The sequence below is a fragment of the Bos javanicus genome, chromosome 11 (genome assembly GCF_032452875.1).
Source record: "Bos javanicus breed banteng chromosome 11, ARS-OSU_banteng_1.0, whole genome shotgun sequence".
Classification (NCBI taxonomy): domain Eukaryota; kingdom Metazoa; phylum Chordata; class Mammalia; order Artiodactyla; family Bovidae; genus Bos; species Bos javanicus.
The window spans coordinates 44,022,480-44,046,696 of NC_083878.1; the positions used below are offsets into that span (position 1 = coordinate 44,022,480).

The 24,217-nt window shown below is 38.0% G+C and overlaps 1 protein-coding gene and 1 long non-coding RNA gene across 2 annotated transcripts in view; both read left to right on the forward strand.

Moving 5' to 3' along the window:
* The window catches only part of LOC133257050 (uncharacterized), a 56,175-nt gene extending 52,661 nt beyond the window's left edge, over nucleotides 1-3,514 (forward strand). The window contains exon 3 of the long non-coding RNA XR_009739384.1: nucleotides 148-3,514. This is a non-coding gene — a long non-coding RNA (uncharacterized LOC133257050). The remainder of the gene's footprint in view (nucleotides 1-147) is intronic.
* Nucleotides 1-22,025, forward strand: part of EVA1A (eva-1 homolog A, regulator of programmed cell death) — an 89,040-nt gene extending 67,015 nt beyond the window's left edge. Inside the window, exon 5 of the mRNA XM_061431373.1 lies at nucleotides 20,753-22,025. Within this exon, the coding sequence (XP_061287357.1) occupies nucleotides 20,753-21,123 (371 nt within the window). The 3' untranslated portion in view covers nucleotides 21,124-22,025. The remainder of the gene's footprint in view (nucleotides 1-20,752) is intronic.
* Nucleotides 22,026-24,217: the final 2,192 nt, after the last annotated feature.

Sequence of the window (24,217 nt, forward strand, 5' to 3'; positions counted from 1 at the left end):
GTGTGTGTGTGTGTGTGTGTGTGGTCTGTGTTTCGGGGGCTATGTGGAGAAGTTTGATAACTCTCTGGGAGACATGGAAACAAAAAGTATGAGTCTGAGAGAGTCTAGTATTTGCCTTTTCCTTGATTCCAGGTTGTTTTCTTTTAGGAAGCTGGCTGACTTTCTCAAGATCATTTCTTGAGAACAGGTGCTGTACATATAAAAGGAGTCATTTAAAAATACATGAAAATATACCTCAATAAAGCTGGAAAATTTTAAAAATGCATGAAAATGCTCAATGGTTTCAATGACCAAACTGATTTTCTGCTGCTGGAGTGAGTTTTTTAAGCTTTGGTAGTTGACTTTTCTTTATTTTAATATCTCTATTGTATAAAAAGGAAGGGACTGAGGTTCTGAATAGATGTCCTTTGAGAGCCTGGTTTTACTTTCTAGTTCTCTAGTCAGGGTTGACATGTGATGACCTCAGAGTTCAGATACAAAACCTGACTCTTCTATTTACAATGTCAAATCTGAGCCAGGATTGAGGATAAAGGAAGTTCATGGCTTCTTGCTGAGAGAGCATCTTGGATGACGTGCAATCTGATTTTAGAATGGAAGACTTCTCAGGAGCTTGGCTGGCTCCTTAGTGGTTGGCAAGATGCCGCATGTCATCTTCACATGTATCGAGTCCATGGTTCTCCCTTCTCAGATCAGCAAAGGCTCAGGTCATCAGTCAGCTCCTCACTTCCCAAAGTGATGCCAAAAGCTCAGCTTCTCTACAAACTGGTGCCAAATCGAATCTCAGAGACAGTTTTAGGTGAAGTAGAAATGGATAGCTTTATTACTTTGCCAGGCAAAGAGGGACACAGTGGATTCCTGCCTCAAAAAACTATGTGTTCCCACTTGGAGAAGATTGAAAGTTCATAGTAATTGTTCAAAGAGGGCATGATCAGCTCATGGGCATTCTTCTTATAGGTTGATGGTAAGTAGGATGCAGCATCATAAACGTTCAGGTTCCAACTAGTCTGGGTCTACATACTTGTGGTCAGCAATACTATCATTAACTGTTAATTTCTCCCACTTGGAGGGGGGTTTCAGTATCTGAAAAACAGCTCAAAGATATTGTGTGTATCTGTTGATGGGGAACCAGGACTGTGCCCCAAGGCTGAATAACTTGTTTCTCTTGAATGTTTCTCCCCAGTCTTGCATTCTCTCCCTTCCCTAATTAACAACTGCTAGAATCTACCCATTGGAACTCAGCAAAGCTCATGGAGGCTGAATGAAGGCTATTTTCTGTAATCAAAGAAATGGGGGACATAGAAAGGCTTTGTGCCCAGGAGACCCACATGACCCTGCTCAGTATCAAAAGGAAGTTCTAGTTCCAGGAGCCTCCTTACCTGGGTACCCACACATCAAAGGAATCCCAGTTCTGCTCTTTCTTCTAGGCTATTCTGGGGAGAAAGGACACTGGAACTGGAAAAGAGATGTTTGAAACTATGGTATCATGTTTTCACAAGCAATTGAATGATGGTCTCCTCAAGTCTATAGTCAAGTCAAAACACCCCAAAATGAAGTGGGGTATGACAGGGAGGGTCTGAAGTTTCCAAGGTCTCAGATGACACTTGCAAATAAGCTGTTGTAAGAAAATACCTCTGGTGAGAATAAACAGGTTATTGGACTTTGAAACTGTTCTCAGCACAGGAAGTACCTGGCAGATTTCCATTTTGGCCAGCATAACCCTGAGTTGTGATCACTGAATGTGGTAACTCATTGAATGCCCTGGTTTACCATGTGTCTTATGATCTTATGGTGAAAGGGTACGTGGCCCTGTTTTTCTTCCCCCTTCAAACTTTTTCCTTCCCACTCCATATTCTGGAATTAAATATTGCTTAGGATACAGGAAAATAATTTTTCTTTTAAGTATGGGCTGGGATAAAAAGAGAATGCAAGGAAATGGAAAGTAGAGTAGCTAAAATAAAATGCATTAGAACTAGTAAGTAGATTTGGTGGCTAAAAATTCATTCCAAGTGTGATCTAGAAGACTGCCTGACTATAAAGGAAATGAATTAAAACATTTAAAATATTAAAGTGTTGACTTAAAAAATATTCACAACCTATTAATAAAAATTGAAAGTAATATTTTATTCAGTGGAAATTTGGGGGGTTGCAAGCCTGGAAGACAGCATTTCAAGTGACCCTGAGAGAACTGCTCCCAGGAAGCAAGGGAGGAGCCAAGTTATATAGAAGTTCTGCAACAAGGGGCAGGTAGTCTTAACATCAGAAGGTGATTATTAATTAAAGAAAACCAGATACTCCAAGTTAAAGAATTTAGTGCTTTATGGCAGGAAATATTTCATTTCTCAAAGGTGAATATAGTATCCCCTAACCTCTCCTAGTTTCTCCCAGCTTACCAATTGCCTCATTCATATGATCCATTGTTTTAGCAACACCCTTGCTAATACACATAATTCCCTTATTCCTGTATCTCGTTTCTGACTAAACCAACAGGCAAAATTCCAACTCTTAAGTGAATCTTTTCTCCCCTTTCTTTCTCTTTACTCAAGAAACCACTCTTAAAACTTTGAAGATTGAAACAATTAGAAATTCATGGAATCCAGCCTTTGCTGAGCCTAATATTGCATCATTCTTTCTATTTGCTTTTGGATACATCTTGTTCCCATTCACATTCTTCCCATTCTTCACCATTTCAAACCTTGACCATTCCAGTCATTTAAAATATCTGTTTATCAAAAAGTACCCTTAGTTGGCAAATGCAACTAAGAATAAAATGTTGCATTAATGAAGAAAGGTTAAAGTTAATATGTAAAGAACTCTTACAAATCAATAAATGTTTTAAAAGAAAAGGGGCAAAGGATAAGAATCAGCAGTTTGCCAAAGAAAAAATACAAATTGCTGAAAAACATAAGCAGCTCAGGTTTTAGAAATTAAATGCAAAATGAAAGCAACAGGTTGACATTTTTATTTTATAAAATTGTCAAATATTTGAGTGATTATGTTTATAATTTCAGTTTTGGAGAAAGTGTAGGGAGATGAGTGTTTGTACATACGCTAATGAGGTTACGAATTGCCACAGCCTCTCCAGAAAATGATTTGGGAACACCTGTCAAAAGCCTTAAAACAACATTTATCCAGCAATTCCACAAGTAGGAATTTATCCTAGTGAAATAATTACGGTTATGGGCCAAAATTTTACTGTGAAGACAGTTTGTCTCAGAACTATTTATAACAGTAAAAAAAAATCATAAAAGTAGGCGAATATTAATTTAAATAGAAAGATGTTTATGATGTGCTACTAAGTGAACAAAGTCTGTTACCACACAGCATATGCAGTATAATCCTGTTGAGTGTATATATTCATACGTATATGAATTGTATACATATGTATTTTTTTACTACAAACTGTATCTGGATGCTGGGATTGTATGAATATGTCTGTGTATTTTTAATTCTTTTTGCTTAGCTGTATTATTAAGTATTCTATACTTCATTGATATTACTTTTGCAGTAAGTAATGTTATTTTATTGGAATTTAAAAATTTGACATATATATATATATATATATATACCACTGCTTTACTCTTTTTCTGACTTCTCTATCTAAGTATCTAAATGTCATGAACATTACCACTTAGATGTGCCATAAGCATTTCAAATTCAACTTGGCCTGGAATGGAATATTATCCTCTTTAACTATATGTATATAATATATATAAAATCTTCTTCAGATCCTTTTCCCTTATAGCTTATCACCAGATATTGAGAATAGTTTCCTGTGCTATACAGTGGGACCTCGTTGTTTACCTATTTTATATATAGTAGTATTAGTATGTATATGTTAATTCCAAACTTCTATTTTATCCTTCTCTTGCCTCTCCCTTTTGGTAACTGTGTTTGTTTTTTAAAATATTTATTTTTATTTCCTTATTTGGTTGTGCCAGGCCTTAGTTGTGGTGCGTGGGCTCTTCAATTTTTATTGTGCCATGTGAGATCTGTAGTTGTAGCATGTGGAATCTAATCCCCCGACCAGGGATCAAACCTGGGCCCCCTGCATTGGGAACGTGGAGTCTTAGCCACTGGAACACCAGGGAGGTCCCTCCAAGTTTGTTTTCTGTGTCTGTGAGTCTATTTATGTTTTGTAATTAAGTTCATTATCTATCATTTTTTAGATTCTGCATATAAGTGATATAATGATATTTATCTTTCTCTAATTTGCCTCACTTAGTGTGATAATCTCTAGATCCATCTATGTTGCTGTAAATGGCATCATTTCATTTTTTTTTTATGGCTAAGTAACAGTCCATTGTGGTGTGTGTGTGTATACACACCATATTTTTATCCATTCACCTGTTGATGGACATTTAGGTTGCTTTCATGTCTTGGCTATTGTAAATAGTGCTGCTTTGAACATTGGGGTGCATGTGTCTTTTCAAATTAGAGTTTTCTCCAGATATATACCCAAGAGTGGGATTGCAGGATCATATGGTAACTCTATTTTTAGTTTTTTAAAGAACCTCTATACTGTTCCCATAGTGGCTGCACCAGATAACATTCTCATCAACAGTGTTAAGACAGTTCCTTTTTCTCCACACCCTCTCCAGCATTAATTATTTGCAGGCTTTTTAATGATGGCCATTCTGACTGGTTTTGATTAGAGTTTTGATTTGCCTTTCTCTAATAATTAGTACTGTGGAGCACTTTTCATGTATTTGTTGGCCATCTGTAGGTCTTCTTAGGAAAAATGTTTATTTAGGTCTTCTGCCCATTTTTAATCTTTTTAATATTAAGCTTTATGAGCTATTTGTATATTTTGGAAATTAATCTCTTGTCAGTAACATCATTTACAAATTAAATATGCTCCTTATATTTTGTGTTCCATCTAGGACATCACCTACACCAGAAGTATGAGTTTTAGCCTTTGATGTATCTTCTTCACTGCCCATATCCAATTATTTACAATTTCATTTATAAGATCCATTTCACCTTTCAATGTCCCTGAAATGCATCCTTTCTACTTTATTCCCACTATCACTGAGTTGACTTAAGCTCATTCATGTTTTTGCCTGATTTGCCATAATGGTATTTTCCATGGTCTACCAACCTCTATTGCCTGTGTTTTGTAGTGAAATGTAAAATGTAGATATGATGATGACATTCTTTTTAATTTTTAGAATCTAGGAAATAATCCAAACACTTTTGTATGCTTTAACAGTTAGGATTGTTTTTAGCTGCAAAAATAGAAACCTTCAATTTGGTAGCCTAAGTGCATAGGAGTTATCAAACCCACTCCTATGGGAAAAGTCTGGAGGTAGGTGATTGCTAGCATTAGCTCACAAATGTAGGGGCCAGCTTCTCTGACTCTCATGGTTTTTCTTTTATGATTATCATCTCATGGCTGCATAATTGCTGCTGTTTCTTTTACCTTTCAAGTAAGGATTGAAAGGATGAAAAAGGAAGGAAGTTCCAGTAGACCACCTCTCATCTTTCATTGGCTAGACCTGTGTCACGTAGTGGTTTCTAGCTGCAAGGGAGGCTGGAAAAGTGAGAATTCTAGCTTTTTCAACTTCCAGACCAGTGGTTCATAATCAGGGGTGATTTTGCCCTATAAGGGGATTTCTGACAATGTCTGGAGATATTTTTGGTTGTAATAACAGGTAAGGGGGACTGTTACTGGCATCTAGTGGGTAGAGAAACATACTGCAATGCATAAGACAACCCCAATGACAAAGAATTAACCATCCCAAGATGTCAGTCATGCTGAGATTTAGAAAAGGAGAAAGACAAGCAAGGAGAGACAAGCAAGGGAGAAGGGATTTAGGGATAGTTTGAGGTACTCCAATCTGCAGTTTTTTATATGGCTTACCAGGGCTTTTAATGCTTACCTTGACATCTCCATACTCTTATTTAGTTATAGTCCTCCCTGACCAAGACCTCACTTGGGTTATTCTGGACCATCTGCCTGGCCTTTGCTCATCTCTTTACTTTTGCATAGTCATTCCCTTTTCCAAGAATTCTTTCATTCAGTCTTGGATTGGCTAACTCCTTCCTAGTCTTTAGAACTCACTCAGCCATCTTCTCCCCTCACTCCCCATTCTGACCTAGGTGCCCATCCACCTAAGGATCATCCATATGTTCTCCCTACACATTTACTTTCCTCTATCTCAGCACTTGAATTGGAGCAGTAAACACTTCTTGTTTTAACTACTTTAAAGCAACCCTTTGAGATCATAATACAGAAAATTAAAATAAGGATATAATCTCATCAATAATAATCTTATTAATAATTAATATTAATAACTTCTAAGAGCATTGTTTAAAAAATTAAACTGAATGGTTGCTCTTTTTTAATTCAGTGTTTTTAATTGATAATACATTCTCCAGCCTCACTCTTCCATTTTTAGATTTTTTTTTCCCCTAAAAATCTTAGAATCTCAATACTTCTTAAGTGAGATTCTGGTCGCTCTGTTAACTTCCTTGCCTCCAGCATACATTCAATATATCATATCTTCTTTCTTATGTTTTTCTGTTTTCTCCTTATCACCATCTAACATACCACCTATTTTATTTATCTTGTTTATTACCTATCTCCTTACTAGCTTACTAGAATGTAAGCTCCCAGGAGCACAGAGATATGTGTTTCTTTTATTGACTGCCGTATCCTTAGCACAAGAATAGGGCCTGGTACCTATTAGGTATTCAACAAGTTAGTGAATGAATATTGTTCAATGATCAAATAATATAAAAAGGCATATAGTAAGAGGTCTTACTCCAGAGCTGCCCCTCCTTCCAGTCCCAAAGTTTGATGTATTACCAGTCTTCTCTGCACCTTTCCAGTGCTCATTGTGCAGATGTAAGAAACTCTGAGCTCAACAGTCTCGTCCTCCCCACTTTTATAGACAGTTAGCATGTCCTATGTACTGTATTGTACTTAACTTTTTTTCACCGAACATATATTATAAAAGTATTTAATATCAGTATATAGAGAGCTTCCTCATTCTTTCAGACAACTACATACTGTTTTCATTATATAGATGAATCGGTTTAACCAGTCCTCCAGTGGGAATGATTTGAATCTTTTTGAATGGGAAAACAAACCTGCAATAAATAACCATGGCATACATACATGATCAAGTGGATTTGTAGAATAAATTCTCAAAAGTAGAATTGCTTGACCAAGTATAAATAAATTACTGCTTAAGATAAGTATTACCAAATTGCCATTTAAAAAGTTTCACAAATTTACTGTTCATAAGATGTGTGAGAAGACCCTGTTATAGTATTTTCAAGCTGTTGGATTTTTGACAGTCTGATACATTAAAAATAGTATCTAAATGTCATTTAATTTTTTTTATCCAGGTCACAGGTCAGTAAACTTTTCTTTAAAAAACCAGGTAGTAAATATTTTTAGGTTTGTGGGCCATACGCAGTCTCTATTCTAACTCTCAAGTCTGTTGTAGCATGCAAGCAGACATAGACAAAACGTCAACGAATGGGCATAGCTATGAGCAAGTAACAAAACAGCTAACTAGCCAGATTTGGCTTGTGAACCATAGTGTGCCAACCCCCGCTTTCAGTGAGCATCTTTTCACGTGTTTTAAAGAGCTATTTGTATTTACTTTTCTGTGAGCTATTAATATTTTTTGTTCATTTCCTTTATTGATTGTCTTTTTCTTAATGCTTTTTCTAGGTAGTCTTTATATATTAGCTCTTCATCTCTGTTACATAATCCAAATAATGTCCCCAGTTTAGCATTTGTCATTTAACTTTGCTTATGGTAATTTTTTCAATGAATAAGTTTTGGGGAATTATTTTTCTATTTAACCAATATTCTTTGGATGTTTAACTGCCAGTATAGCTGTATAGGCCATGTAATATTTAACCAGAATTTGAATCACTGTTCCTATGAGATTGGCCTGAGAGAGCTGATCGCAGCAATGAGGGAGTGTAGCCCACCATTGTGCAATTGATAGTCACAAATTTGGGGATTTAAGAAAGTATTGTAATTTCGATTTTCTAGTATTCCCCTTTATATGGAAATCTGGTGAGGGCTAACAACCTTTATGTCTCTAAGTCAAAGGCATTGTAGACTCACAATAAATTTTTGTGAAATAAAGTGACCGTTTACTTACAAAAAATTAAAAAAATTTTTCAGCAGTTGGAATATATCTTCTTGGAGAGTTTGGTGAAAGTGGTAATTTCATACATAGCTGTTGGCAAGACAAATCAATGTACCATTTTTGAACATTCACTTAGCAATGTATTTTAAGAGGTATAATATTATATATCCTTTTGACATGAAGATTTCTATTCTGAGAATCCATTATAAAAGCTGTAAGTGAAACAAGCAAAAAAGAAAGTAGTGTTAAGCACAAAAATGCTCCTTCCATCATTTTTAACATAAAAAGAAATTGGCAACAACCTAAATATTCAAAGGTAGGAAACTGTTTTTGTAATGTGTGGTGAATTCACTGGGTAGAATACTATGTAGCCATTATTAGGTATGATTGACTGGAAGACTATGGAGCAATACAGAGACATTTACACTATATAAACTGTATATCCTTGGAGAGAAGGGTGAGTAGGTGGAGCACAGGATTTTTAGGATAGTAAAAATGCTCTGTAGGATGGATACATGTCATTATATGTTTTTTGAAACTGATAGAAAGTTCACCACCAAGAGCAAGCCCTGGTATAACCACTGGCCTTTGGGTTATTATGTGTCTATGTAGTTTCGTGTAATAAACATAGTAATTGTACCAAATGTAGCAAATGTACCACTCTGATGGGACATGTTGATAATGGGGGAAGCTATTGCATGTGTAAGGTTGGGAGGTATATGGGATATCTCTGTACCTTCCTCTTGATTTTCCTCTGAGTGTAAAACTACTCTTAAAAAAAAAATCATTGTAAAAGCAACCAAAAAGTATATCCAGAGTAAAATATATAAGTTGTATATAAACTGACAATAACCAAGTAAATATATATAGGAGAAAGAAGGGAGAAAATTCACTTCACTGTATTTCATAGTGTGTAGTTATATTCAGGTTGTGAGATTATGATGATTTGATGGATTTTTTTCTGTTGCCATCACTTCATGGCAAATAGAAGGAGAAAAGTGGAAGCAGTGACAATTTTATCTTCTTGGGCTCCGAAATCACTGTGGATGGTGCCACAGCCATGAAATTAAAAGACTTGCTCCTTGGAAGAAAACTATGACAAACCTAGACAGTGTATTAAAAAACAGAGACATCATTTTGCTGACAAAGTCTGTATAGTCAAAGCTATGGTTTTTCCACTAGTTATGTACGGATATGAGAGTTAGACCATAAAGAAGATTGAGTGCTGAACTGTGGTGGAGAATACTCTTGAGAGGAGATCAAACCATTCAATCCTAAAGGAAATTAACCCTGAATATTCATTGGAAAGACTGATGCTGAAACTGAAGCTCCAATTCTTTGGCCACCTGATGCGAAGAGCTGTCTCATTGGAAAAGACTCGGATGCTGGGAAAGATTGAGGGCAAAAGGAGAAGTGGGTGGCAGAGGATGACATGGTTATAGATTATCACTGACTCATTGGACATGATTTGAGCAAACTCCGGGAGATAGTGGAGGACAGAGGTTCCTGGTGTACTGCAGTCCATGGGGTTGCAAAGAGTCTTAGCAACTTAGCAACTGAACAGTACTCTTAATATTTCAGCCTCCTCCTCTCTTCTTTCCTTTCTTTCTTTTCTCCCTCCCTCCCTCCCTTCCATCCTTCCCTTCCTTCTACCTTCTTTTCATTCCTTCCTTCCTTTATTTCTTTAATTGAGATATAATTTGACATATGATATTGTATAGATTTAAGGTTTATAAGTGTATAAAGTTATACATTTCTGTGTTGCTGCATGATCACTCTTGTAGCATTAGCTAACACCTATTTCATGTCATATAATTATTATCTTTCTTTTTTGTGATGAGAACAATTAAGATCGTGTCTCTCAGAAATTTTGAAGTCTATAATAAATATTGTTGTGTATAATGACTATGCCTTACATTAGGTCTCCAGAACTAATTTATCTACTAGTTGCTAATGGGTACATTTGAACATATACATAGTTCTCCCACCCCTCAGCCCCTGGTAACCAGCATTCTACTCTGCTTTTATGAGTTCAACTTTTTAAGATTCCACGTGTTACTGATATCATACATTATTTGTCTTTCTCTGTCTGATTTATTTAATTTAGCATAATGCCTTTGAAGTCCATCCATGTTATAAATGGCAGAATCTCCTGTTTTTAATGGCTGAATAATATTGTAATACATTTCACATTTTTTTAATCTATTCGTCTGTTGATAGGTTGTTTCCGTATCTTGGTTGTTGTAAATAATGCTGCCATAAACATGGGACTGCAGGTATCTCTGTAAGATGATGATTTCATCTCCTTTTCTTTCCTTGATTATCTCAATAGATACAGAAAAAGAATTTTACAAAATTCAATTTTCCTTAATGATAAACCCTAAACAAGTTGAGTATATAAGGAACATATCTCAGTATGGGCTTCCTGGGTGGCTCTAGTGTTAAAAGAACCTGCCTGCCAATGCAGGTGATGCTTGAGACAAGGGTTTGATCCCTGGGTCAGGAAGATCACCTGGAGGAGGTCATGGCAACCCTTTCCAGTATTCTTGCCTGAAGAATCCCATGGACAGAGGAACCTGGCAGAGTACAGTCCATAGGTTCACAAAAAGTCGGACATGACTGAAGCGACTTAGCACACATGCATGCATCTCAGTATAATAAAGCCAATATGTGACAGGCCCAAAGCTAACATACTAATTGGTGAAAGACTGAAAGCTTTTTGTTCACATATGAAATGTCCACCATTTTACTCCCCTCTTTACATTTTGATGTCACAGTTCACCTCTTTTTAATATTGTGTATTCTTGAACAGACTCATTGGAAAGGACTGTGATGCTGGGAGGGATTGAGGGCAAGAGGAGAAGGGGATGACAGAGGATGAGATGGCTGGATGGCATCACTGACTCGATGGACGTGAGTCTCAGTGAACTCCGGGAGTTGGTGATGGACAGGGAGGCCTGGCGTGCTGCGATTCATGGGGTCGCAAGGAGTCGGACACGACTGAGTGACTGATCTGATCTGATTCTTTAAAAGATTATAGTGTTATAGTTATTAATACTCTTTAATCTTTAAACTGTAGTTAAGTGGTTAACACACCATGCTATTACAGAATTAGTTTTCAAAAATCTGAAACTGCATTTACAGTATATTTACCTTTACCAGTGTGTTTTATACTTTAATATATTTTCATGTCACCAATGGCTTCCCTTGTGGCTCAGATGGTAAAGAATCCGCCTGCCATGTGGGAGATCTGGGTTTGATGCCTGGGTTGGGAAGATTCCCGTGGAAGAGGGCATGGCAACCCACTCCAGTATTCTTGCCTGGAGAATCCTCATGGACAGAGGAGCCTGGCAGGCTATAGTGCACGGGGTCACAAAGAGTCAGACACAACTGAGTGACTAAGCATAGCACAGCACATCACCAATTAGCATATTTTCTCCTTGATATCTGAAGGATAACTTTGCCAGATAAAATATTCTTGGCTGGCTTTCTTTCTTTCAAAAATTTGAATATATCATTCTATGCTCTCCTGACCTATATAGCATTTCTGCCAATGAATCTTCTGATAGCCTAATGAGGGTTCGTTTGCAAGTTTACTATCTTTTTTCCTCTAGCTTTTTAAGGATTCTCTCTTTTTCTTTGATTTTTGACAATTTCATGATAATGAGTTCTTGGTAATCTTTTGCATTGAGATAGTAGGATGACTTATTAATTTCGTAAACTTGGATTATCTATGTCTCTCCTTAGGTTTGTGAAGTACTTAGCTAGTGTTTCTTTAAGTAAACTTAATGCCCCTCATTTCTCCTTTTGGAACTCCAATTATGCTAAATATTTGTACATTTGATTGAATCCCATAGATTACACACACTTTTCTTCCCACTTTTTCATTCTTTTTTCTCTGTTCGCCTCTGATTGGGTTATTTCAAAATCACTATCTTCTTGGTTGCTAGTCTTTGATCTACCCTGCTGCAGATTCTCTCTATTGCATTTTTATTTTAATCATCAAATTCTTCAGTTCTGGAATTTCTGTTTGGTTCTTTTTTATGGTTTTTAACTTTTTGCTGAATTTCTCATTTTGTGCATGCATTTTCCCCTTGGTTTCATTGAATTGTCTTCTGTGTTTCTTGTAGTCTATAGTTTCCTCAAAACAGCTATGTTTAATTCCTTATTGGATCAATTATAATTTTGTTTCTACTTTTGAGCTCGGTTATCGATGGATTATCTTTTGGTGATGTGTTTTCTTGATTCTTCCTTTCTTGTATCAGACACTTCCTCAAATCTTCGCTAGTTGCCTTCAGATAGGGTATATACTGTTTGTTAATCCTGTTCTCTCTGGGGTTCTCTCTGACCTCGTATTTATACACCTGCTTTGCACTTCTTGCTCCCTCATGTGGCAGAATTCATAAGCTTTTATGTCTTCTGTGGTTTTTACAACTCACGTTGCTAGCTGCTAGAAACCTCTCTTGTTTTTCCAGAAAGTAGAGCTATAGCTCAAGTTTGGTTTTCTCTTTTGCCAACAGATCCTGGTCTGTTTTTGTCATAGCACTCCTTTTACTGTACTTGCTCCTGCTACCAGTCTCTGCCCACAGAAGCCACCCTAGAGTGAGGGGAGGTATGGTTTTAGTTCTTGGGACATTGAGGGTGACCACCCGCTAGTGGGGAGATCCTTGGCTGAGCCTCCCAGGGGCTCTTAAGTGGACTTCCTGCTGAAGCTCTGAGCACAGACAGTAGGACCCATGACCTTTTGATGTTCTTATTTAGCCTTTCCTGATCTCTCCCCTGCCTCCCAGTAATGGAGGTCCCCGCTTCCAGTACTCTTACTGTTTCTGGAGAAAAGTGGATTTCTTGTGTGCAGCATCTAGTACAGCTGGGGTAGCCGTGCACTCACTACATCTCCTTTTCACCTGTGGAGAAGTCATCATGAGATAGTTCAGTCTCTTATTGTGTCAGCTTGTGGGGAGGGGCAGAGCTGATCAAGTTCCTTTTTCCCTCTCTGCTACATTCAGAGTCGTGTGTGTGTGTGTGTGTGTGTGTGTGTGTGTGTTCCCTCCAGTGGTGTGCTCTGATCACCTCCATAGGGCTGGACTTTTACAAATTCTCCCTCATCTGCGAGTATTTTCCTAAATCAGAAATCTCCAGGTTTTCCTCAGTTATGGCTGGGAGTTGTTGGGGCAGGTTTGCTCACTCTGCTGATTCTGCAAACCAAACCAAGGATTTATCTGTTACCAGATGAACAGGTAGGCGAGATTTCTCCCCGGTCCTTTGGTTTATGTTGATAGATCACACTGTGCCCACAGAGGTGCTCTTGTTTGTGTTTGTTTAAAAAGAAGGGACAAAAAGTAGACTCACACTACCATGATGTTGACGTCACTCCTTTTTCATTATATTACACTGTTTGTTGGCTACACTTACGTTGACTCTTCATGTCTTCTATTTTCTTCTCTATTTTTTTCTTCATAAAAATACCTATAATTTGAATCTATTTTATATATGTCACTGTCATTTCAGTGGGGATTTCAGAGAGAAGGAGGGATCATAAACACATGGGTTCAATATGCTGTGTTCAAACTGAGAGAACCATTTTTAGGTAAAATTTGAAATGTATAAAACCTCAGAATGCCTAAGCCCTTTGATGCAAAGTTCTGTTTCTAAATTAATTAACCTGTAGAAATAATTCTACATGTACATAAAGAGATGTGTACAAGGACACAAAGATACGACTCTAGCATTAATTGTAACAATGAAAAACTGAAAACAGTTTATATGCTATCAACAAGCAAAAGGTTAAATAAACTTTGATGTCTATACTACAGAAAAATATGCAACAGTCAAAAAGAATGCTATTGGCATATGTTGAAACCTTTCTAATAAATATTTTTAAGTTTAAAAAGCAAATATAAATAATATATAATCCCACTTATATTCTTTAAAAACACACAAATACAGGGTTTTGAGCACATCATACAGGGATCATCACTGGACCCACCAATTATATTGCTCATCAGCAGAATGTTTATTTTTCTCTCTCACCAAGGAAGAGCTTAAATTACTTCCCCACAAATTAACCTGATGAGGTCATTCAAAAATGCCCACACTGGCTTTCAATCTATGATTGTAAAAGTTATCTATTGTTGCATAGTAAATTACAGATCTTCCTTAACTTACCCACTGTAAGTTGAAAATATTATAAGTCAAGATGCATTTACTTAAAAAAAATTATTTTATATTGGACTATATTTACAATGTTGTGTTAGTTCCAGGTGTACAGCAAAATGATTCAGCTGAAAATATACATATATCTGTTCTTTTTGAAATTCCTTTCCCATTTAGGTTATTATAGAATATTGACCAGATTTCCCTATGCTATACAGTTGGTCCTTGTTGGTTATCTATTTAAAATATAGTATTTTGTGTATCTCAGTCCCACAGTCTGAGTTTATCCCTCTCCTCTACCTTTCCCCTTTGATAACCATAAGTTTTTTCCAATTCTGTGAGTCAGTTTCTGTTTGGTAAATTTTAGGTAGGAAGTTAGGCATGAGCAACTGAGGGGGGCCCAGCTGAAAAAGATTCAAGCTGATATCTAAACCCCACCCCAGTTGCTTTACAGACAAGCAAGAGATAAGAGAATTCAGAACCACTTAACCAGTTTTACAAATGTTAAAAGAACTTCTCTAGGCAGGAAACACAGAGAAGGAAAAGATCTACCTATAGAAAATAAACCCAAAGCAATTAAGAAAATAGGAATAGGATAATACATATTAATAATTACCTTAAATGTAAATGGATTAAATGCACCAACCAAAAGACATAGACTTGCTGAGGTGGATACAGAAACAAGACCCATATATATGTCATCCAGAAGAGCCCACCTCAGACCTAGGAACATCTACAGACTGAAAATAAGGGGGTGGGAGAAGGTATTCCATGCAAATGGAATTCATAAGAAAGCTGAAGTAGCAATACCATATCACACAAAATAGACTTTAAGACAAAGACTATTTTAAGAGACAAAGAAGGACACTACGTAATGATCAAGGGTCTAATCCAAGAAGATATAACAATTATATATGCACCCAACATAGAAGTGCCTCAATATGTAAGGCAAATACTAATAAACATAAAGGGAGAAATTGACAGTAACACAATAATAGTGTGGGACTTGAGTACCCTATTTTCATCAATGGACAGATCATCTGGACAGAAAATTAATAAGGAAACACAGACCTTAAATGACACTTTAAGGAGGTTGGACTTTATTGATGTTTATAGAGCATTCTACCCAAAAGCAGAAGACTACTCAGGTGCACACAGAACATTGTCCATGATTGACTACGTGCTGTGCTGCGAGGCAAGCCATCGTAAATTTAAGATAATCAAAGTTATATCAAGCATCTTTTCTGATCCCAACACTGTGTGATTAGAAATAAATTATGACTGGTGCAGTGGGATGACCCAGACGGATGGTATGGGGAGGGAGGAGGGAGGAGGGTTCAGGATGGGGAACACGTGTACACCTGTGGCGGATTCATGTTGATGTATGGCAAAACCAATACAATATTGTAAAGTAATTAACCTCCAATTAAAATAAATAAATTTATATTAAAAAAAAACCTCTAAAAAACCCCAACACGTGGCAGCTAAATAATTACCACTCAATAACCATTGGATCACTGAAGAAATCAAAGAAGAAATAAAAAATACTTAAGAGACAAATGAAAACACAATGGTCCAAAACTTATGGAATTCAGCAGAAAGCAGTTCTAAATGGGAAGTTTATAGCAATACAATTTTACCTCAAGAAACGAGAAATCTTGAATAAAAACTTGTCAGTCCACGCATGCCTAAATGAGTATGTAAAAGCCCTCTCTTGAAAATCCCTGTACCTCCTCATTCTGGCACCAGTGCCTCTCTTGGCTTGGCCCACCTCTCCCTTGAGGTGTTCTTATAAGACCTCAGATTCTTCTTAGTGTTCTTAAGAAGAACTGAGGCCCCACAAGGGACGGTCCTCTTCAATTGTCCCTGTATCTGCTAATAAAAATAGGCTCATTTGCATCATTTTGGGAGGTTCTGTATATAAACAATACCGTGATACTTGCCTGTCTCTGTGTGACTTACTTCACTTAGTATGATAATCTCCAGGTGCATCCATGTTGTTGCAAATGTCATTTCATTCTTTTTAATGATTGAATAATATTCCATTGTGTGTGTGTGTGTGTGTGTGTGTGTGTATCTATATGTATACCCATTCGTCTGTCAATGGAGATTAAGTTGCTTCTATGTTTTGGCTATTGTAAACAGTGCTGCAATGAACATTGGGTTGCATATATCCTTTCAAACCATGATTTTCTTCGATATATGCTCAGGAGTGGGATAGCTAGTTCATATGGTAGCTCTCGGAGAAGGCAATGGCACCCCACTCCAGTACTCTTGCCTGGAAAATCCCATGGACTGAGGAGCCTGGTAGGCTGCAGTCCATGGGGTCGTTAAGAGTCGGACACGACTGAGCAACTTCGATTTCACTTTTCACTTTCGTGCACTGGAGAAGGAAATGGTAACCCACTCCAGTGTTCTTGCCTGGAGAATCCCAGGGACGGGGGAGCCTGGTGGCTGCCATCTATGGGGTCACACAGAGTCGGACACGACTGAAGTGACTTAGCATAGCATAGCATAGCATATGGTAGCTCTGTTCTTAGTTTTTAAAAGAACCTCTGTACTGTTCTCTATAGTAGCTGTACCAATTTACAGTCCCACCAACAGCATGAGAGGTTTCCCTTTTTTCCACACCCTTTCCACCAATTATTGTTTATAGACTTTATGATGGCCAGTAGTCAAAGCCACCTCTTTAGGTGGCTCAGAGGTTAAAGCATCTGCCTGCAATGTGGGAGACCTGGGTTTGATCCCTGGGTTGGGAAGATCCCCTGGAGAAGGAAATGGCAACCCACTCCAGTATTCTTGCCTGGAGAATCCCATGGATGGAGGAACCTGATGGGCTATAGTCCATGGGGTCGCAGAGTCAGACACGACTGAGCGACTTCACTTCACTTCAGTCAAAGCTATAATTTTTCCAGTAGTCATGTACGGATGTGAGAATTGGACCATAAAGAAGGCTGTTGTTGTTCAGTCGCTCAGTCTTGTCTGACTGTTTACAAACCCACAGACCTCACCATGACGCTAGGTTTCCCTGTCCTTCACCATCTCCTGGAACTTGCTCAGACTTATGTCCATTGAGTCATAATGGGTGCATTATGATGCAATCATATTGTCAATGATGCCATTCAACCATGTCATCCTCTGTCGCCTCCTTCTCCTACCCTCAATCTTTCCCAGGATCAGGGTCATTTCCAATGAGACAGCTCTTCATATCAGATGGCCAAAGTATGGGAGCTTCAGCTTCAGCTTCGCCATCAGTCCTTCCAATGAATATTCGGGGTTGATATCCTTTAGGATTGACTGGTTTGATCACCTTGCTGTCCAAGGGACTCTCAAGAGTCTTCTCCAGCACTGCAATTTAAAACCACCAATTCTTCAGACTCGGTCATCTTTATGACGTACATGACTACTGTGCATATCACATCTGTACATGACTACTGGAAAACCATAGCTTTGATTATTCGGACCTTTGTCGGCAAAGTGATGTCTATTTTTTAACACGCTGTCTAGATCTGTCAGAACTTTTCTTCCAAGGAGCAAGTGTCTTAATTTCATGGATGCAATCACCATCATCAGTGATTTTGGAGCCCAAGAAAATAAAGTCTCTTACTATTTCCATTATTTCCCCATCTATTTGCCATGAACTGATGGGACCGGATGCAATGATCTTCATTTTTTGAATGTTGAATTTTAAGCCAGCTTTTTCACTCTCTTTGTTCACCTTAATTAAAGGGCTCTTGAGTTCTTTGCTTTCTGCCATTAGTGTGGTGTCATCTGCATATCTGAGGTTATGGATATTACTCCTGGCAATCTCAATTCCAGCCTGTGATTTATCAAGCCCAGCATGTCACATGATGTAGTCTGCACATAAGTTAAATAAGTAGGGTGATACACAGCCTTGACATACTCCTTTCCCAATTTGGAACCAGTCCATTGTTCCATGTCCGGTTCTAACTGTTGCTTCTTGATCTGCATACAGATTTCTCAGGAGGCAGGTAAGGTGGTCTGGTATTCCCATCTCTTTCAGAATTTTCCACAGTGTGTTGTGATCCACACAGCCAAAGGCTTTAGCATAGTCAATGAAGCAAAAGTAGGTGTTTTCTGGAATTCTCTTGCTTTTTCTATGATGCAACAGATGTTGGCAATTTGATCTCTGGTTTCTCGGCCTTTTCTAAATCCAGCTTGTACATCTGGAAACTTTCAGTTCAAGTACTGTTGAAGCCTAGCAGGAAGGATTTTGAGGATTACCTTGCTAGCATGTGAAATGAACACAGTTGTGCCCTTTTTTGGGATTGGGATGAAAACTCACCTTTTCCAGTCCTGTGGTCACTGCTGAGTTTTCCAAATTTGCTGGCTTATTGAGTGCAGCACTTTCACAGCATCATCTTTTTGGATTTGAAAAAGCTCAGCTGGAATTCCATCACCTCCACTAGCTTTGTTCACAGTAATGCTTCCTAAGGTCCACTTGACTTCACAGTCCAAGATGTCTGGCTCTAGGTGAGTGACCACACCATCATGGTTGTCTATGTTATTAAGATCTTTCTTGTACAGTTCTTCTATATATTCTTGCCACTTCTTAATTTCTTCTGCTAGGTCTTTACTGTTTCTGCCCTTATTGTGCCCATCTTTGCATGAAATGTTCCCTCGGTATCTCTAATTTTCTTGAAGAGATCTCTAGTCTTTCCCATTCTATTGTTTTCCTCTATTTTTTGTGCATTGTTTACTCAAGAAGGCTCTTATCTCTCCTTGCTATTATTTGTAACTTCTTTCAGATGGGTATATCTTTCCCTTTCTTTGCTTTTCACTTCTTTTCTTTTCTCAGACAAACATTTTGCCTTCTTGCATTTCTTTTTCTTTGGGATGATTTTGGTCACCGCCTCCTGTACAATGTTATGAACTTCTGTCCATAGTTCTTCAGGCCCTCTATCAGATCCAATTCCTTTAATCTATTTGTCACTTTCACTGTATAATCATAGGGAGTTTGATTTAGGTCATACTTGGATGGCCTATTCGTTTTCCCTGCTGTCTTCAATTTAAGCCTGAATTTAGCAATAAGGAGTTTATGATCTGAGCCACAGTCAGCTCCTGATCTTGTTTTTGCTGGCTGTATAAAGCTTCTCCATCTTCTGCTGTAAGGAATATAATCAATGTGATTTTGGTATTGACCATCTAGTGATGTTCAGAGTGTTCAGATGTGCAGAGTCATCTCTTGTGTTATTGGAAGAGGGTGTCTGCTATGACCAGTACATTCTCTTGGCAAAATTCTGTTAGACTTTGCCTGGCTTCATTTTGTATACCAAGGCCAAACTTGTCTTGGAGTAACAACTCCAGGTATCTCTTGACTTCCTACTTTTGCATTCCAATCCCTTATGATGAAAAGCACATCTTATTTTGGTGTTAGTTCTAGAAAGTCTTGTAGGTCTTCATAGACCCATCCAACTTCAGCTTCTTCAGCATCAGTGGTTGGGGCATAACTTGAATTACTATGATGTAATTCAGGGACACTCTGTATCTTAAAACAAGTGTTTATTTTCTCAGTTTCTGTAAGTCAGGAATCTGGGATTTGCTTAGCTGGGTTCTCTGTTGAAGGGGTTCCACAAGATTGCTGCAAGACCAGGGCTGTGGCCACCTCAAGGATCCACCAGGACATGATTCACTTTAAAATTTTATGTTCCAGTAAAATAACATTACTTATTACAAGTGTGACATTAATAAGTATAGAATACTTAAAAAATACAGCTAAGCGAAAGAAAATTTAGAAGACATATACACATATTCATACACCTCCAACCTCACATACGTGGCTATTGGTGCAGTCCAGTTCTTTGAAGGTTGTTAGTCAGAGGCCACCCTTAGTTCCTCACTATGTGGGCCTCTCTGTAGTACAGCTCAGTACAGCATGGGAACTGACTGCTTCAGAGCAAATGGGTGAGAAAGAGAGAGCATGAGTGAGTTGGAAGTCAGTCTTAGGTTACCTAATCTCAAGTCATCCATCACTTCTGTTAGAAGTAAGTCACTAGGTCCAGCCCTGGGGGGGAAGGTCTTATGTAAGAGTATGATTACTGAGAGGTAAGGATCATGTCTGAAGTTGCCTACAACTACGGTTAAAAGATAATTCAAGGAGTGTCAGGAGAAAATTCAGAAGCAAAGATTTGTGTAATATAAGCAAATGGCATCTAAGCACAATTACTTGCTTATAGTAGATGCTAAATAATATTTTTTCATTTTTTAACTTTTCATTTTCAAATAATTTCAAAGTTAAAGTTGCAAGAATAGTGAAAGAAGCCCATACAGTCTTTATCCACACTATTTGTTGAAAATTGTATTTAAATACACAATGCAATTTGTCACATGAGAAGGCATTGTTTGCAGCCATCAAAGCTTTGGGGCCTGGTGAGAGGGGTCCATCCTGTGCTGAAGTCATATTTGCTCTCTGAATATATAGTTGTCATCTTTCAAATGTTCTCTTCTTCCTCCTTCTCCAACAGAAAATCCCGAGGGAGCAGCTCTGTACTTTGTCTCTGGTGTGTGTATTGGACTGGTCCTCACCCTAGCTGCCTTGGTGATGAGGATCTCTTGCCACACAGACTGCTGTCAGCATTCCCAGAAGTTTCTGAAGGACCAAGAAAGCAGCAGCAACAGCAGCGACAGTGAGGATGGCAGCTTGGATGCAGCATCTGACATATCAGTCAGGAGACATCGGCGCTTTGAAAGGACTTTGAACAAGAATGTCTTCACCTCAGTGGAGGAGCTGGAGCGAGCCCAGCGGCTGGAGGAGCGGGAACGTATCATCAGGGAGATTTGGATGAATGGCCAGCCTGAGGTTCCCGGCACCAGGAGCCTGAACCGCTACTACTAGGGTCAGGAGCAGGAACCCGCACCCCACTGTTTAGCTGCCTGGGAGAGAAAAGGCCCCGCAGAGACAGTGGGCACTAAGAGTGGAATGCAGTTCTGCTAATGTTATGGTGGCAGAGAGAAGCAGGACACTGTCATTTTGGAGACCGTATGACAGATCTGTCCCTTTTGGCTACATGGAGAAGTAGAAAAACCAAGTCGTTTCATCAACCTTTCTAGATCTTGGAATGGTGCTAAAAACCCTCTCCAGCAATGTGGATGGAGATTAGAGGAATGGGACTTGTGGTTTCTCTTGATTTCTGAGGATCTCAGAAGTTTCTGCAGACTTCCTTGCTATGTTTTATTTCTATAGAAAAGGAAATATTATTATAGCAAGAGGGCTAGGAAGAGCAGGGTTACCTTAACTTAGTAAATGCAACTTAAATGACTGCCATGGAGGTGATTTTGATCCAGATAGCATGATCCATATTTAAGGCCTATTTTCAAATCTTGTATTGTAATCGCAACTTCTTCCATTTAAACTGGCACCTCAGGGATTAAAATCCTGTTTTTTATTACAGTTACCACTTCACTCATGAAAATGAATAATGTATTATAGATACGTCAGTGAACTATAAAGATGTCAATAACCTCAAAGGATGAAGGGTTGTATTTTAAATAGCTTCTAAGGAATATATTAATGTGCACTTAATGCTGTATGCATTTGAAAATGCAGCACCAGAACAAAAGCTGTTTCTCCCCCCTTTAGGATAAAAGAAAATGGTATGACTCTAGATAATCATGACTTTAAACATTTTGTTAAAAAAATAAAAACCATGTTTGGATTTATAGTAAGAGAATGGGAATGGGAGGTGAGGAATAAAGCCAAAATTAGGTTGGAATAAAAAATATAAGTTACATAAAATCTTTTTTGTTTCATATTTTGTTTCTGTGTTTACACTTACTTTAAACAGCAGCCCTTTTATAGGTGGGTATGGTCTTTTGCCAGGTCCTTCAAATAACTGGAGAATTGTGAGAAACAGAGAAACCAGAGAATGGAGAAATGACACCCAGGGGCTTGTTATTTTATGTCTGTTTCTATTATGATTACAGTATAGTTGAGTGGTAAGTTGATATAGGACTAGAAGACTTACCAAAGGCTAGAAATAAGAGGGTGGCCTCGTATGGAGAGGGGAAGTTGGTAAGGAAGGGAGGCAAGGCTGAACCACCTTTAGAAATGGGTTACGGAGGAGGATGCAGCATCCTCCAACCTGAATCACAGGAATAATGTTAGTTCTGTGTGACTGTCAGATCCCTTTTCTTGCCATGCAGTAGACTCCTTAGTCTGTCTGGATACTCCAGAGCCTTCCTACTAGATTTCTCTTGTTCACTGGCTTTGTCATCATACCTGAGAGGCTGGTTGGGAGACGTTCTCTGCTGGACTCTCTATTAATGATACTTTGGCAACCCACTCTCTGTGATACGGGCTTGGAAGTCCGCCTTAAGAACTGAGAAGTTACAAATACATGTTTCCCAAGGGAGCAATAGTTTGCTTGAAACCCTCCTTTTTGAGTGACCTCACTGGCAACTGCCCAAAATCTTGTTAAACCAAGCATCTCTGAATCTGGTTTCAGTCCCTTGCCAACAAGTACAGGAATCATATCATTTCCCCCGAGCATTATATTAATATCATCTATATTGGTCTCTGCCTCTTTTTTCATTTTAAAATTTATTTTATAAATTAATTTTTATTGGAATATAGTTGCTTTACAATGTTGTGCTAGTATCTGGCTGTACTGAAACATGAATCAGTCATACATATGTCTACTCTTTTTCAATTTCCTTCCCATTTAGGTTACCACAGGAACACTGAGTAAGAGTTCCCTGTGCTATACAGTAAGTTCTAATTAGTAATGTATACATTTCAGTCCCAATCTCCCAATTTATCCCACCCCATCCCTTCCCCTCTTGATAACCATAAGTTTGTTCTCTACATTTGTGACTCTATTTCTACTTTGCAAATAAGTTCATCTCTACCATTTTCACATGTAAGTGATACTGTACAACATTTGTCTCTTTCTGATTTCACTCTGTATGACAGAGTTCATCAGGTTCATCTAGGTTCATCCACATCTCCACAAATGGTACTGTTTTGTTCGTTTTTATGGCTGAGTAATATTCCATTGTATATTTGTACTACATCTTCTTTCTCCATTCCTTTTTCAGTGGACTTTGAGGTTGCTTCCATGTCCTGGCTATTGTAAATCATTCTGCAGTGAACATCAGGATGCATGCATCCTTTTGAATTATGGTTTTCTTTGGATATATGCCTAGAAATGGGATTGCTAGGTCATATGGTAGCTCTATGTTTTATTTTTTGAGAAACCTCCATACTGTTCTCCACAGTGGCTGTGTCAATTTACATTTTCATCAATAGCTGTGGGATGGTTCCCTTTCCTCCATACCCTTTCCAGCATTTATTGTTTGTAGAATTTTTGATGATGGCCATTCTAGCTGGTGTGAGGTGATACCTCATTGCAGTTTTGATTTGCATTAGCCAATAATTTAGTGATGTTGAGTCTGTTTTCATGTGTTTGTTGACCATCTGTATTTTTTTCCTTTGGAGAAATATTTTGGTCTTGTCCATGTAGGTCCTGTGACCATTTTTTGGTTGGGTGGTTTGTTGTTTTGATATTGAGCTGAATGAGCTGTTTGTATATTTTGGAGATTAATCCCTAGAAGATGGCTGTGTCATTTGCAAATATTTTCTCCCATTCTGAGGGTTATTATCTTGTTTGTGATTTCCTTTGCTGTGAAAAAGCTTTTAAGTTTAATTAGGCCCCATTCACTTATCTTTCTTTTTATTTTATTTTCATTACAGTAGGTGGTGGATCAGAAAAGATCCCATTATCACTTATGTCAGAGAGAGTTCTGTCCATATATTCCTCTAAGAGCTTTGTAGTATCTGGTCTAACATTTAGGTCTTCAATTTGTTTTGAGTTTATTTTTGTGAGTGGTGTTAAAGAGTGTTCTAATTTCATTTTTTAACATGTATCTGCCCAGTTTTACCAGCATTATTTATTGATGAAACTGTCTTTCCTCTATTATATAGTCTTGAC